Source organism: Myzus persicae, unplaced genomic scaffold (assembly GCF_001856785.1).
Source record: "Myzus persicae strain clone G006 unplaced genomic scaffold, MPER_G0061.0, whole genome shotgun sequence".
Taxonomy (NCBI): domain Eukaryota; kingdom Metazoa; phylum Arthropoda; class Insecta; order Hemiptera; family Aphididae; genus Myzus; species Myzus persicae.
In genome coordinates, this window is record NW_019104155.1 from 1,665,817 (window position 1) to 1,683,750 (window position 17,934).

Sequence of the window (17,934 nt, forward strand, 5' to 3'; positions counted from 1 at the left end):
TTACGGCCTGATTGGGGAAGGATTCTCGAGGGGGTGGTTCTATATCGTGATTGCACATAACTCTCGTGTTTGGTATCTATAAATATGATATGTAACCTACACGTGGGTTTAAGTGCCGCGCTACAAGAATTAGTCAAGAGCTATTACATATTATAATTTATAATGCATATAGCTACATTTATAATAAATAACAATGACAAAATGTTTACTCAGTAATAACTAAACTGTTGAAAGCTAATACAAAAAACCTTTTTACTGGGAGACTGAACGGAAAAAGACTGAGACAGATACGGCTAGAAAGTAGAAAGAGTGAAAAATAATCTTACTGGAGTCCTACAAGTAACGAGGATAGAAAATCGAGGTAAATGGAGAGGAGTGGATGAGGCATCGGAGGTCCTACATATACTGCAAAAGCTAGGAAATAGGAAAAGAATGTAGCTCCATATGTCCTCTCCCTTCAACTATTAGAATTTTAATACCAAATCAATTACATTAGTTTGTCAACGTTTGCACTCATGTGCAGTTCTTTTGGAGATATCTAACTTTGAAAGTGAGGAGACTAGGTGACAAACTTTGGCCACCCACCACAGCATTTCCACATCAAATTTAGGAACGCTATTCTCATACCGTAATAATAAAAACACTAAATTTTTTCATATTATTGTATATTGTTATCATTACTATCGTTAAACACACATACATAATTATGGAGAAATACAAGACAACTTATATAATATACATGTATATGCATAAAATATAGGCGAAAAATATAATAATTATATATTGTCATGAAATAAAAATTCAGATTACGATAATATACTTAAAATAAACTTATATAAACTAAACAATAATAATAATAATAATAATAATAATATTATAATTAACTGGTATGCATGCGTATAATAATATTATAATATTGATCACGTAATCGTTGGTTGTATATATTTATAGAATATATATATATATATATACGACAACAAGTGTGAACAACGCAATCGACGCGAGCGAACATTTGTACGACAATTATTATAATAGTTTAATAATACGCGATATGATCATAATATATTATTGTTATAATTATTATGTTATAAAATGCAGTGCGTCTGCCGCACGCGCCGAACACGCGTCATTGTTCGCTATAATAATATAATAAAAAATTGAGAGGGAAAAAAGGGCATATAAAATAGGCGTACAATGTATATGTATATATTATTATAATAATGTCGATAATACCAATATTATGCGTTAAACCTAAAAAGTCTAATCGTAACGTACCTACGAATATTATAAAATTATGTATACGAATAGCGCGAGCTTGAAAGAAAAAAGTATATGTATAAAAAAAAATCATAATAATAATAAACAACAAAGATTATATATAAATTACTTTTATACAATACGATTTATTTGTTTTCATAAAAATTAAACTTAATCTCTTTGTTACGAATTAAAAATTGTGTATTTTTTTCTACAAATTATAATAATATGTATATATTATAAGAATAATCCAATCAATTTTACGACTCCCCCACACCGGTTCGTATTTTGTTTTTTGCTTTTTTTTCTATTCTCCATTCGATCTATTTATTTTCACTAGGTAAGTTTCATTAAAAAAAAAAAAATCGTATCCCAACTCACCTCTCTATACACATCGTCAACGCCGAGACGTCATCGTCAGATACCGGCTGGTATCTGCGACTGAATTTCGCTTTTCTGTTTTTCGCTTTCTACGAACAATTATAGTATACATAATATTATTATCATCACCACGATGACGAGGTTTGTTTGGCAGTCGGACTACGGTGTATACGCGGGAATTATAACAACAATACGATACTATTGCAATGTGTGCGTGTATGTTCGACGACCGTGGGATGATAAACGGTCACACGCGTCATTGATATAAGATTTCGAATTTTTCCGAAAACATGATATCGACGTAAGTGGCGACGACGATTTTAGAGAATTCATTAATATATATATATATACATATGCAATAAGTATTGTAGCATGCTAACTGCCGTATATTCGTAAGAAAAAAGCCCGCGCGAGTTATTTTATACTATTGTAAAACTTATATGCATAATATTCACATAATTATAATATTATTAAAATAAAACGTGTGTACACACTACGGTATTACAGATTCCATCGCGTTCCGTACCGGCGACGGACCGATCAAATAAAATCGAAAACAAAAAAAAATCACAAAAATACATACACACTAAATATCCTATAAAATATAAAAAAAAAAAAAGAGAATAGTTAAAAAAAAAAGCTCGTTTTCCGATACATTATGTTATAATATATAATACAGATTTACGCGATTTACTTATATATATATATATGCATATAAATACATATATGTGTATATAAATTCATCAGTCGAGAGAACAAAACGAAAATGGATCTACTATATTATAATATATTGATATATATAATATATTTATTTTTAAATTTTCTTTTCTTTTATAACTGAATCGTTTAAATCGTTGTCGACGAGAAGCGCGAACCGACTTCGGTCACTCCACCCCGTTCGAATATATTTAGTCCCATTCTCCGACGTACATCGGAGTCCTGTGTCCCGTCGGTATGTAACCTCTGGTAGGTATGGGCAACCGTCCGTAGATGTGGTTGTACGGCGAATCGAATACTTCGGCGTCTGCAAAAAATAAACAGAAAAAAAAATGTTTGTGTTTAGTGCAAAGTCATCGACACACCTATAATAGTTAATATTTTATAATAAATAAGCGTTGAACACGTTTCTAACAACTAGAGCACTATCGCATGATACAATATAAATTATATTGTAATAATAAACAGTTTATCCTATTTGAATAATATCCGGAAGGTATGTATTACATAGACACAATATTTGAGTCTCGAGATATTCCAACGACAAAATCTGTTCGAATCGGGATGGCGCGTGGTGCCGTTGTATCTATAAGATTATTTTTGAAAAGTTTTATTTTAATATCATTTGTTTTAAAGATATATATCAACTTAAAAGTTCAATAGCATCTATACCTAAAGGATGTTGTCAGTGTGATCCAAGATCACCGATACATACCTAATGCCTTAATATAATATGCACTTTACGGAACGATCATATAATCGTGGGGCAGACTTTTCACTACATATTTTCAATTGATATTGTGATATTATGGTCAGAAAATAGGACAACCCTTTAAACTTAACTTTTACTTTAATAGTTTTGCCAGAAATTCGTAAAATATTAAATTACAGTACCTATAGATTTGTTTATCGATGAAACTGAATAGCTGTATTTTAATTGTATATAATTTTGTATTACCATAATATTATATTTTTATGTTAGTTATACATTTGCTTTACCGTATCGAGAATTTGCCGTTGGGAGAAGTCGGTGGACTAATTATTGCTAATTGGACGTTTTGCGAGCACCGTTTAGGCGTTCTCGTCGTCTTATTTGGACACGATTATATGAAACCGGTTATGGGTTAATAACATAATAATTTAAAAATAATATAATAATCATAAATAATAAAATTGCTCAACACGCGGGGTCGTATACTGTCGCCGAGTCGTTATAGAGTCCTTCGCCGCAGTCGTAAATAACACAATGTTATGAGTTACAAGCAATATATAATATGTAAGACGTCTACCTACACTAATAAGTCCAATGCACCGGTGGGAATCCTTTGACATCACAATTATTTTAGGGCGGTCTTATTATTATTATTATTTAAATTTATATTTTTCCAGGCGAACAGCCTCGAATTCATCCCTTCCTGCTCGGAAGTTGCAGTTATTTGCTCTGGCGCAGTCACTCCAGATAAGGTAAGAACAATGTCGGTCTTAGCCGAACGAAGAGCCGTTATGAAAACTCCGTGCAGTGTGATCGTTTATACGTGTGTATATAAAGGATCCCATATATACAGTTCTCAGATTTGAAATTTGATTTAATCTGTGTCGTTTGATGCAAAACCGGGGAACGGGAATCGTTGAACGCGTCTGAAACGATACGCAGGTCACGGTTTTCATCGCGGTTGGACTTGACGACGGCCGAGCTCGATAATCGATTGTACCCAATAATAATAGGCGTTTCCGGTGCAATTAAATTTGAATAACGGGGTCCGGATTCGCGCCGACAGCCGTGAAGAAAAATCCGCAAAAACAACCGATGTGGCGTTTAATTTGTACAACACGAATATCTATATATAATACATAATATGTGTACCGGAAGCAGTGTAAAATGCTTTTATGACCCAGATATTCTACGGATTTGCACTTGGTTTTAATTCGAAACGGGACCGTTTTACTTTTAAAAGCGACGCGTAATGGCAGTAGTATGATTCTACGACCATGCTAAACATGACCTTAAAATTTAAATATAACATTTATAAAAACTCTGTCTTTTGACATTTTTTAGAATACATAAAAATTGTATAGATGCCTTAATGTTTAACTTTTTATTTTTATTTAAGGAGTTGCCTGATTGTGGTGTTAAGATAACATTTCTTTTTTCAAATATGAACCAACGTTTTTTACTGTAATTAATCGTCAAATAGATTTTTAAAATATTATTGTTTATTGTTTTGAAAATGTTTAAGCATGTAAATTGAAATTCAAAGAAATTATTTTTATAGTTAGAATCTGAATAAATTCACTATATTAAATGGTAAATGGGGTTGAGAAAGCTTTGTGAATAATCCTGTATATAATACAATAATATACTATAATCCTTTTACCACGAAGCTTACAACACACTCTATTATGAGGTAATATTGTACCATTTACAATGTAGATATCAGTTATATAATAGAGTAGACGATAGCGGTTTTGGAATGAAACATTTTTTTTAATGGAGCACTTACAACCGCCAAACGGAAGTAGGATTAAATACGGTAAATAAATTATTGACGGCTCCATAAATGTATACTTCATATTATTATACTGAACACGTATAATTAGCTGTAGTTATAAGTATTAGTTATTGGTTATTACCTTTGGGAAATGAAATCGTGCTGATAGGAATTTTTTCTTATAACGAAATCGAATGAAAAGAGTCATTAGGACTATTTTAAATAAAATCTTACAAGACGAGGCGTCTTTACAGTGCCGTAATTGAAGAGCAAAAAGTGACAGTAAACTTTAATGAACATTTCGAAAGTAATCTTATCTGACCGGAAAATATGAATATAATAATTATACATTTGTTCGGAATAAACATGATACATACAACTTGTTTCATATTATTCTAAATATTATAATTTGAAAGCGTATTTTCAAAAATGAATATTAAACAACCATTCTAGCAGATCTAATCTAAATGTGTTGATAACGTCGCAGTGTTCTATAAATTTTTTTCAATCAAATAATAAATGTATGTATTTATTGTACGTACAAATAGTAAATTGATGCACAAATCTAAAATAAGTAATTGAAAACTTATAATGTTTTTATTTCCGCCCTACTGTTTTGTTATCCACTACTAATTATATTTAGCAGAAACGTCGAAACCACCAAACACAATAATTACACTTACTATGTAGAACGAGGCTGGGCCTAGATTAATAGGGTGTTGATTAGACACTTTCCCCCTGGGCGCAAAAGAAGGTCCTTAATAAATATAATAATGTCACTAAGACATTATAGTGCGGTAAACGAACGAATTTACATTAATAACTATAACGAAAATGACATGGACAACTGTCGTCATATTTTGATGTTATTATATATCTGTACAGGAGGCCAGTTGAAAAATGGTTTTGAAATCGACGTCACAATCCAGCAGCCGATGCAATAATAATACAACCGAATGAAACGGGAAATGGATAACGTTCGGACCAGTTATCATCGACCGCATAAAATCGAAATAGCAAATTGAAAATTTCGCCGAAAAGATGTATACCTGGTCATTATACTCCGATGTTAGTCGATTAATTAACGATATCTCGGGGAACTCTTGACCACCGGCACGTACATGCATATTATACTAATCGATTATATTCGATATGTTTCTATTTCCGATGCGGTTATCGAATAATGATTAATAATGAAATGTAATATAAAACGATTGCTTACCCATTCCGCTGTCGAAGCTGCGCGTGTGCCACATGGCGGGCTGCGTGTGATGATGATAGTGTGCAGTGGCCAGGTGACCGTTGGACAGGGCCATCGGATTCTGTTGGTATCGGGATGGAGGCACAGCGGTGCTCATTTTCGGGCCAACTGGCACATCTTTGATGAACTCCTTGGTCTTGCCGTTGGAAGTCTTGACGAAGTTTGGCACTCTGGCTCTCAGTCCGCAGTAGTACGGGTCGTCTGAAAACCAAAAATTTGTTTTTATTAAAACGATGCTCAATAATCGTTGCATTCGTCTAATCGAGATGGTATTTTATTGGTGTGTTATTTTTCGATTGAAAACGCGCGGCTGAAGACTGTTGACTTAGCTTAAGGTGAATATATAGACATAATATATGGGGCCTGTAATATGCGAATACAGTTCAACCGTCTTGGCAATCCGCCGTGGGACCAGATGCAGTCAAACTACCATAGGGCACGACCATTTTCTTTTTTTTACCGACATTTGTTTTTTGCTGAGTACAGGCGTTTCTTTTTTAGGTACCTAAATGAGCAAGTATATCGTCTCTAATAGTTTGTGATTCCTACACATAGAAGCCTGTGATCGTTATATCGTAACAAAAATATATCGTATACCATAATCCCCAATATCAGACATATGCCGAACCGTCACGACCGTTTGTCTTATCGTCTCGTGCCGCGATTCAAGCGAACATTTGTAATTACAACGGGCGCGGAGTGCTTAAAATATAATAATAATAAATTGATACTAAATGTCAAGGTACGCAGATGCCGTTTCGTTTAGTGAAAGTGCATATACGTCAGCCGGTTCTGCGCACACCGACCCGGCCTTTCACCTAGCTGCTGCAGTTTTATTTTTTCACAAACATCTAGAATAGCTTTAATAACAACGTGTAACTGGTAATCCGAGTGGATTACGCGATTACCAATTGCCCGTTTTGTATATGCGCATAATATAATATATTATTATACATTTTTTTAAACATATTTTATTTGAAATTATACAATCTGTAAAATTATTTCCAGTAAGCACTTGTACGGATATTAATATACTGTACATAACACGAATGACTAGTTAAGAAATCACTCAGCTGTAACAGTTGGTTTTTGAATTTTATTTCAAGTTAACGTAATTTTTATACACCAAGGCTCTTACACCGGTTTCTCTCGAGCCTTATTCTAATAAGATTTCCAGGTGTAATAGTGTTGGAAAAAAAGCCGATATGGGTGATCTTTAATTCAGGAGTGAAAACGTTTTTGGGTTACAGGTTATGCTGTTTCTGAGACGGTTTGAGTACTTAGGTCTAAGAGTAAAGTATGAGTTGAGAAATGATGTATAGGTGCCAAATTTTCTTTTGTTCGTATACCTAATGAAATCAACTGGAAAGTTTGTATTTTTGTATTACATGTTAATTTTTAATCATGCCATCGTAGAAATCGTGTTGAAATACGGCGTGTATCATTGCAATTTCCGATTCGCAATTTAATTTTTGGATTAAAAAAAAAATGTACAGTTTCGAACGGATGTCGGAAAAAATAGAAAAGTTTATATCGTTGTATAAACTTCACCATTCGTCACGAATTCAAATTGGCTTTCATTCAAGTCTTATCAGGTTAGGTAAAGTTGGAACATTTTAATGGCAAAAAATAGCAGCCTGCATATTATTATTCAATGCCCTTAAAAATCCAAAATCACATTAACACTAACGGTACGCTAAGTCACACTCCATCATGTATACAGGTATCTTCGACTAAGGTTCTCTGGTTCGTGAAAAGAAGAAGTTTGCTGGAAAGTATATGGTCTTTAAGAATATACATAAACATACCAAAAATCAAAACTTAAATAAACGACAAAATTGGAGTAAAGCATGCACGGTGGATCACCCTGTATATAGATCGTCTGGGAGAGGAGCAGACGAGCGTCTGGCGCGGCAGACGGATATGCAACAGCTGCTGATATCGCATATAATGTACCTACCTATATTATAATAATATAATAACGATGCCCACCATGATGACACGACGCATAAGCGTAGTAGTTGTACTAACTGCCTCGTCGCATTTTTTATGTTGAATTAGGTAATCTCGACGAAACGGAATAAAAAGAATACGAAAACCGGGCAAGGCCGTCGCCGGATGTAAAGAAATTATAATTATTATTGCGCAGACGCATTATGATGGGCAATAATAATGATATATAAGTTTTGTCTTTTGAAATCATCCAGAAAGCGGTGCCGCGCCAAAGTGAATATGCCGAGAAACATTAAAGAAATGTTTTATAATACTATTCATATCATACAACATGAATATATTTTATACACATATTACATTTATAGCGATAATAGTATAAAACAATTATAAATGTAATAATATCAATGGCCTCGCGGGACGGGAAATGTTCACGACTTATTTTCATTAGTTAGTACTTTTATATCGTACATGAATATGTTTTATTCGGAGCACGAGATTTGTTTGCGTTATTTATGTTTCCCATTATTTACGTGGAAACCGACTTGGTCGCATTTAGGTCACATGTTATATTATATAATTTAAACACCGATGACAAAATTAACGTATTCAAAACCGTCGGTTTATATTATTATATCTACCAAAATATAATATTAAGATAAATGTAATCAACTCTACGAAAAAAAATAACTGTGCGCCCGTTGTAACGCTACCACATAATATTAAATATATTAGACAAATTACTTTACGTTTTTAAGCCATTTTGTTAATAAAATAAAATAATTTTATTTTAATTTGCTGCAGCCGTTGGCGCTATTTACTAATACGTTATAATATAATGCGGTAAAGGTACCTATGGTATATTATGCATAAATGTGCAGTGTGCACAGCAGATGCAACCTTCCCCGAACGATTACACTGTGGTGAAATCAGCTCTGGGACACGGAATTGCGATTATTATTATATTACAACTATATAGTATAAATATACTATAATAATAATATATGGCGTGTAGCTTTACCGATTGTATACCCACGATGGGCGGGTGAATCCGTTTGCGGGGCAGCACACAACTAGTATAATACGTATTTTTTTTTTTTAATGGCAGATTATCGTATAATATTTTGTATTATATTGGCGCAAGAAGGGACATCATTGTATTAAATAATACTTATAAGCGTACGAATATGTGTATGTATTTACCGTATTTTTTATTGTTGTCCTTGACTTTGTCCTTTCCCCTCGACGAGGTGAACTGCTTCATGGAGCCGACCAATCTGTTTTCTTCTTCTTCGATGTCATCGTAGTCGGGCTGCAATTACCAGGAGAAAAAATTATGTAGTTTAGACTTTTGGAGAAACACTTCCGACAAAATTACAAGTGCATGAAAAAACTGGAGCGAAGTAAAATTGTCAGAAAGTATTATATACATAAATCAATGGATATTTACTCGGAAAACCAAGAGACCATGTGTGTATATGATAAAACGCGTTGATAATATATCATAATATGATGCACCTATCATTTTATATCGTATATTATATATAATATAATATTTTAATCTCGCTTTCATAACGTACAGTTTTGTACATACTATAAAATTTAAGTCACTCGCCTCAACGTGATATTCAATTCTCACGTCGTTTAATTTTTAAATACTGACGATGCCGATAATAGGTATACCCTATATTACTAATCGAAGATGATCCATAAGTATTACATATAATATTATACCGACTTAGGACTTATAACATCTTCAAAACGATCATAGCGAAATGTTACCAGCCATTAGTGGCAATTTTAGTGGGTAGAAGAATACTGCGGGGGTATCTATATATAGCAATACGATTCTCTTAGAAATTAAAAGTGTAGGTTATTCTTAAAATTATAATTCCCTATAAAAGGTCTATTTTTTTTCTACTTTCAATCTGATAATATTATGCTGTCCATGTGTGTGTTCGGAGGAGGAAGGATAAAGCAGTAAGGACCCTTAGCTACGGCCTACTAGTATATCGACTTCTGAGGGTTCCTCAGACCTGACCAGATTTTTCTTCTCCGAAATATCACCAGACTAATCTCCATCACCCAGCCACCAGCTCAAACACTGTGATTACATATTTAAAATATTATAAACCTGATATCTGAAAATATACACTCATCGAGCTAAAATATTGTTGAAAATCCAAAGCAAAAGTATTGATACAATATTATTAGTACACCGAGTAACACGGATAAAAGCGTTTCGTTACAGAAATATATGAATCTATAAATTTGAAAAACATCAACTTAACGCTTATATTCATTCAACCGAATTGCAGATATATTATAAAATATTAGCTAGGTATTGGTTATTAATTTTACCTTGGGTATTTCGTGCGGGTACGGGTTCGACGGGTCCCTGGGTGGCAGCTTAGGCGGCTTGTCACCCCGGCGCGCCGCAGTCTGCATCATCAGCTGTTCCCGAGTGGCGGCCACCATGTTTGCTCCGGCTATGCTGTACGGGTCCTCGTCCGGAATTGGGATCCTGGGCCGATTTTTGATGTCCACCGTGGTGCGTTTCACTGCGTAAACAACAATGCGCACGACAACGACGATTAAAGACAGTCGGATGACATTACAATAATGCAATTATGTGTTAATATTAAATAGGTACTATAAAAACAGCGACTAATAATATATCACACGGGTCAGTGGGTACGCACTACTATAGGACAACTCAAAATCACGGGGAGGGGATTTCCTAAAATGATAAATGACTAACAGTAATTTGAATATTCCAATGATTTCGAGTGGTGAAGTAATCTGCAGAATTATAAAAGGTATATATTATACATAGAACGCGTCACACCTCATCCTAGCGTTCACCCTGTTCTCTACCACGATCTATAAAAGAACCATTCGTTGTGCAGCACCAGAGACTAACCATCAGTGTCCTTCATATACCTTTATATTTTATAATATCAACCAAACTCTCCGAGCGTGTTCATTTAAGCTCGTGACGATCCGAATACGAAGTACGATTATGTTATATTACATTGTTTTATTCCGTACGAACGTTGTACGACCGTTTTACTCTATAATATAATAATATATCGCAGACACCGACGCAGCCTGAGTACGTACTATTATTATTATTATTATTATTATTATGCGGTGTCCGGTTAGACGCGACCGTTTTGAACCATAAACCGATGGAAATCGGCACCGAGTCACAATAGATATATGCACATAACAAACGAACGCGTATCCCTTTTTAAGAGTGTTTTAACCCCGGGTCCGCATTCCCGTCGGCAACCCGATTTTCCCCTCCTTCCACAGCGATAACCACAATACACACACACGTATATATATATATATAAACAAAAAAAAAAAAAAAAATAAAATAAAAATGTGTGTGTGTGTGTGTGTATGTGTCTATCTCTCTTTGTCTCTTTGTCCGCGTCTCCGTCTCCGCGTGTCTCTTTCGACCGAGAAGAATAATAATAAAATAAGTCATGACCGCGATACTCATCATCTGCAATGGTTAACGGTTGTGCTTAATATACATGTGTATAATATGTATTATATTATACTCCTAAGTGCGCAATCGACAACGGGACACTGCACCGAAACGGATTAATCGCGGCGACGGACGGACTGTGCGCCAATTAAAAGGTCACTGCCGCCGGGTAAAAAAACGGCAAAAACTGCACTTGACGAGATATCGCGGACACGACGACGACGACGACGACGACGACGTAATAATATATTACACGAACGACGCGCGCGCGCTCAGCCGACCACCCACGCCGCCCGTGGACATGATCTATGCGAATGTAGGACGACATGTGTTTTCCCCTCTGCCACGAACAATCGGATAGCGTACCGCGCAAAGTCGTGTGGAAATATCCCTCCGCTCACCAGCGCAAAAAATTCTCTCGATCTCCGCGGCAGAGTATTACAAAATTTCGACTTTTTCGAGCACACTTTTTCAATTCCATACCGTCACATTAATATAATATATTATTATGCTTTAAGAGCGCGGGGTTAGCGTTCGGAATTCCGTGGATCCACGAAACACTTTTTTCGTCATTAAAAAGTAAAAACAAAAACACATTTCGGCGTGTGACGGAGCGAAATGTTATCATAATAATAATAACATCAGCAACGAGACAGAAATCCTGCGGACTTTGAGGGTTAAATACACGTGCTACTATTCAAACAGGTCATAATGCCGAAGACCGGACAAAAAGTTTATCGATGTTTTTGGGTTGAAAAAGTTCGATCGTATACAATAATGTATCGCAACTCGCACATACATATAAACTTATAAACTTCTAAACGTACAACACGAGTAAAACTCGTCATCCGCCGAGACCTGTTGCTGCAGTACGTAACACTATAATAATATATAATATGCCGATGACCGACCGCAAAACTACATTCCCGTTCGATCGTTAAACTAGTGCGTATATAGTGTATACGTTATACAACACAACGATTGAACTCTATATTATTTTATCATCGAATAAACGATAGAATAATGGACCTTAATATATAGCCTAACCTATGGGAGTAATAATTGTGATCTGAAACTCGGTGCACGAAATTTAAGGTTATAGTTTTATTTTATTTCGTTAAAATAATATAATAGGTATAGTGGTATCCACTTATAATATTCTTAACCTCGATGGGATCGCATCTGCGCTGTCCAATGTATGAGGATTCGATTTAGCGATATGTCGATCGTGATGACATTTTTGTTGGAATTTATGCGGGAGGAACCCGACAAAAATTAAGAAAATAATAAAACACTTTTGCCGTCGATCCGTGAATTCTCAGAACATACGATATAAACATAAACATTACACTAAATCGGTCAGGGTACGTACATTCGAAAATATTACGATAATCTATAAAAGCCCCGAGACGGAGTGTAATGTAATATTATTATACGATACGATTTATTACCGCGTGTGGCACGTGCAGTCACGAATTTCGCTGGATTCAATAACACTGATGCAGCGAGTGGGCACCGAACACGCACAACGATGTATAGTGTAATAAAAATACCTACATATTATAAGTATTTGATAGCCGTATTCAAAATAAGTAGACGTCTTAATATGTACGAATTCAGGGAAACCTAAGATTTTACATAGTTACCTTTAAACTACTACCTCAATACCAAAACAAATCTTTGGGTCCCTAGAGCACGTATTGCATCTTTCTACTTTCTACCCCCTTCGACTACATAATGTTATAGCGCACAAATTCGATACAACCCTAAGTGATATAATATAAAATCGTAAGAACTCGAAACATCTCACACATCCGCTGCTAAATTGCCACCAAGGATGTACCTATATGGCAGTATAATATGACGTTATTAAAGCGAAAGTATTGCGCAAACGATTTTGTATACAAACGAAAACGGCGTCAAGTATCAACATGTTTACACACCGTCACCGTAGCCTATATCGTTGTCATTCCGGGTGAAGATCACTGCCCGTCAAGATTCGATCTCGAAAAATCGGTCTGTGAGTGCTCCTTTTACGTATACACACAAACGCCTATCTACATTATACGTCACATTATAGTATTATACGTAGGTATTAAATTGTGCAACTATCATGACGAGTCCAGCCATATTGTCACGCAGAGATAGATCGAATATAATATATATACCTACAATACGCGCGCTTGTGCAGTGTATATGTGCGCGCCAATTTATGATGAACTTTGGTACGATTTTCTCGATTCAAAATCATTTCGGTTCAGCGACCCGAATCTCTGCAGATATACGTATTAATATAAATTATAATATATAATGGTAATACACCCGAGGACCGCCGAACGAATCAAACCGCGGTGGGAACCCGAGCCTCCGGGGCTGTATAGGACTAATCAAATCGCGGTCCTGTGACCAATCAAAAGAAATCGGGACCCAGTGTCCATTGTTTGCGACTATTATTGCCTGTCTGCGGGCGCGCACATTCATTTCACGCATCGCTCTACTATAGGTGTTATCTATACTGCAGTATTTGTCTCCGCGGCCTTTTTTATTTATTTATTTTTTTTGCCAGGTCAATGGCGAGTACGTGCGCATATAATTATTAGATACATTATAATAACATATACGTATAATGTATATATATATATTACAAGTAAATGATTCAGTCACAGAGGACAACGCTAGGGAAAGAACGTCATCAGCAATGAAATTTCGTCCAAGCTCAAAACTAGATAGTAATATAAAGAAATGTTGTTAAAAAAAATAAACTCGTTTTGTATATGCTAGAAATGTCTTTCCTATCACATAAATCTCAAGATTAGTGTTTAAAGATGGCAAAAACATCGGTAAATCGGAACTATATAAGATTTCAATGCGAAAACTATGGTACTGAAAGGACTTCGGCAAAATAGGCCTGTTTATTCATGTTACTCTTATGATCATGGATTCCACAATATTGTCAACTTCGGCTCCCCTCATCAGTCATAACTATATTCAATAATCATCTGCACAAGATATTTGATATTTATGGATTATTATTATACAAAGGTTGAATAGAGGCGCTAATAAAGTTTCAAATTCTGATTTTTGCATTTTAATGAAGATTATGGTATGATATACATAATTCGTAACTCATACCATTCCGTATTCTACGTGAAAGGTCGTACGAAATAACAACTTTTGATTTTTAAATGGCTTTGATGGATATATTTAACATTGCAATGACGATGAAATATATAAATACCTAAAAGATTTCAATAATTCTTAACTTTTTGATAAATAATTGCTAAAATATATTACCCAGCTATAATGTCATATTTTCCCACATTAACGTCTTTAAGATTAAAACATCTATATAATATACAAATCAGCGAACCCCTATTTGTACCTACATAATATGATAATATATCAAGTATAATATACTTGTATATCTAGAGTTATAGCGCTTCTTATACCGCTGTACCGCCGACATATTTGGGAGACTTTAACGAACGCCAACAAGTGAATAAAGGAAAAATAGCAAAATTCCACTAGTAGGTACCTAATATACTCGTATATAGGTACAACAATATTATTATCGAGTAAGATGTGTTGAAATTCGATTGTTTTATATTTATTTCGAATATCCGTATAGTAGTAATACGTGGTTGACGATTCCATACAAAACAATTATCTCTTATCGATATCAAAGACGATAATACAATAATAATACCCCTGCTGCAGTGAGAATGGTTAATATAATAATAAAAATGAATAAAGTAATATCTTCGAACAATGGCATACACCCCCCCTCAGCCCTACTCATATCACAGCGAACATATATATTATATATGCATTTATGCGCTAGAAAACGAAAGTGGACAGAAAATACAGCACAACACTATTATTATAATCTAATAATAATCATCTCCCAACGATAATTGCGAGAGTGGGAAAAAGAACATGGTTCGACGAAAAACCACTTACTTGGTGGCAATTTTGACTTGAGCATATCCATGGCTACGACGTTTATGATCAACACCCATATAGGGCTGTCCAACATGTCCTGTTCGTTCTTGACGAAGCTGATAGCACTCAAACACTGACATTCCAGACGCCTGCGGTCAGGGTACGCTCTTCGCAATTCTCTGGACACGTTCTGTTGGAATTTTTTCATGTCAAATAACTGAAACGGAAAAATAAAATATTATTATTACTATTAAACACCCGGAGATCAAATGAGAGTGTACACGTTTTTCGCTGAGTGTGGGGAGAAGTCTTATAATATATTATTATTATATTTGAATAATTCGGTCGATTCGGAAGCCACGTAATATATTATATATTATATCGTTTATATACTTTGCAAACCAATTATGGACAATAATGCAAAATAATTTCATTTATACTATTCCAATAATGTTTTTCACATTTTTACAGTATAGTCAAATACAGTTTGGTATTACACATTTGACATTAACGATTTCTTATGGTATAATAATGTATTTCGTCTGTTATTAAGTGACATATCTTTCTCTTTTGTCGGAAATGAGCAACTAGAGAAAAAAACCAACAAACAGTAGATACTTATGTACATAATATTTTATTCTCGACTCGACACAATAACGACAACGACTGAAATTGGAAACACAATTGGGAAATTATTCGACGACCGTCCGTCCGGCATCAATGTTTGGTTCACACAAGTCTATTACAACGAAATCTTAAAACAATAATAATATCAAATGTGTAACAATAGTCAATAAAGAATTCACCACTTCACTCGGGCCTATACCGGATAACTTTTTGTGGCGCTACCGAGCCCGGTGCAGCTGATTTTCGTAACTAAATATAATAATGGCACATATATAGGTATATAATATTATATGTATATATGTTATTTTCACGAACGATATATATTATATTTTTAGTCTCGCAAACGTGCCGCCCAATAGCCGCGTTTCGCGGTCGACCCCAAGTGTATATTATAATATACTAAGTACGATATTGTCCGTGAGTATAAGATAAATTCGCCGCCGGCGTGCGCATTTCAATGGACACCTTATCTGCGGCGGCGACGTGTGCGCGCGGGAAGGCCCCGCTGTGGAATGCATTTACGGCGAAAACAATTGTCGTAAGTACGCTAGAGGTGGTCGAACTAATTACCGGGGCATCGGGAATTACCATTCAATGAACCGCTCTCCTCGGGACGGGTCGCAACAGCGGTGTATATTATATACCTATATATACAAATGTAGCTGCGGTACATGATGTATAATATATCAATATATACAGGTTGGTAGGTATACTATAGGTGCTGTAGGTAGGTGCAGACGTAAATCAAAAAAGAAGAAAAAAATTAAGAAACGACTCACAGAAGGGAAATTTAAAAAAAAAAATGAACGACCATTGTTCTGTCTCTAATTCCCTACCAAACACATCCCAACCCCCTCTCTCGCACGACCATATTTTTTGACCTTCACGCGGAAAGGCTTATCTCGTCGGTTGGAAAACAAAACGAGGAAAAAACCTATCCGCGTCAAACCATAACGATACCTATCTCTAATTACGCGTTTTGTTCGGTTGTATATAATATTATATATTATAGATAATACATATATATAAATAATTTGTATAAACTCGTTGATAATACATTTTATTATAATATTCTGCGGCACATGATCGGAGTGGAAAGACAAAACCAAAAAAAAAAAACAATACTGCCCTGACAATGACGATGACGAGACGATGACTATTATGACGACCACCTACGCTTTATATTATATACCTAGATACCTAGGTATCTGCGTCGCTTTATCGATTTATATAAATTTTTTTTTTGTAAGACAATACGTGCGCAACAGAATTGTATATATATAGCTGCTATACATGTATGTACCTGTACCTGTAGTGATAAATGTATAAAGAAACGCTCGTTTTTCGGTGAATTTAATGTATTGGTATGTATATTATATTATGTACATATAGTTAATTTGTACGGGGAAACTATGCAAAGTGGTGAGACGTATAAGACGTTGTTTGCAAACCCGGCGATGTGTGACTCACAAAAAAAAAATTGTATTTACCGAATTAATATAATATTATTATATATACAATTCTATAGGTGCATGGTGATTCGCCAAGCATATACTCAACCCCTTTTTTCTTCAATAAAGCAGTTGTTCAAAATCTGATTGTTAAAATATGAACAAACCCTCATTTTCTTCTATAAATGATTAGTGGGTTATTAATTTAAAAATGTTGATACAAATATTCTTAATTATAAATTCGAATGAGTGTTTTCTTGATATTTGTATAAAGAATAATCCCTTAAAATTTGTTTCACAAAATATAAATTATATGTTATATTATTGGATACATTGTATTCATCATACTTTGAAATTTTT

General features: G+C 34.7%; 1 protein-coding gene across 3 annotated transcripts in view; it reads right to left on the reverse strand.

Moving 5' to 3' along the window:
• Nucleotides 1-2,543: 2,543 nt before the first annotated feature.
• Nucleotides 2,544-17,934, reverse strand: part of LOC111039407 — a 95,972-nt gene continuing 80,581 nt past the window's right edge. Inside the window, exons 6-10 of one of the 3 annotated variants that reach the window (XM_022322925.1) lie at nt 15,515-15,713; nt 10,417-10,616; nt 9,259-9,367; nt 6,067-6,306; nt 2,544-2,662 (exon numbers count right to left, since the gene is read on the reverse strand). In XM_022322925.1, coding sequence (XP_022178617.1) covers nt 2,547-2,662; nt 6,067-6,306; nt 9,259-9,367; nt 10,417-10,616; nt 15,515-15,713 — 864 coding nt within the window. In that variant the 3' untranslated portion in view covers nt 2,544-2,546. Of the gene's footprint in view, nt 2,663-6,066; nt 6,307-9,258; nt 9,368-10,416; nt 10,626-15,514; nt 15,714-17,934 lie in introns of all 3 variants that reach the window. The other 2 variants (XM_022322924.1, XM_022322923.1) reach the window with 2 other exon arrangements.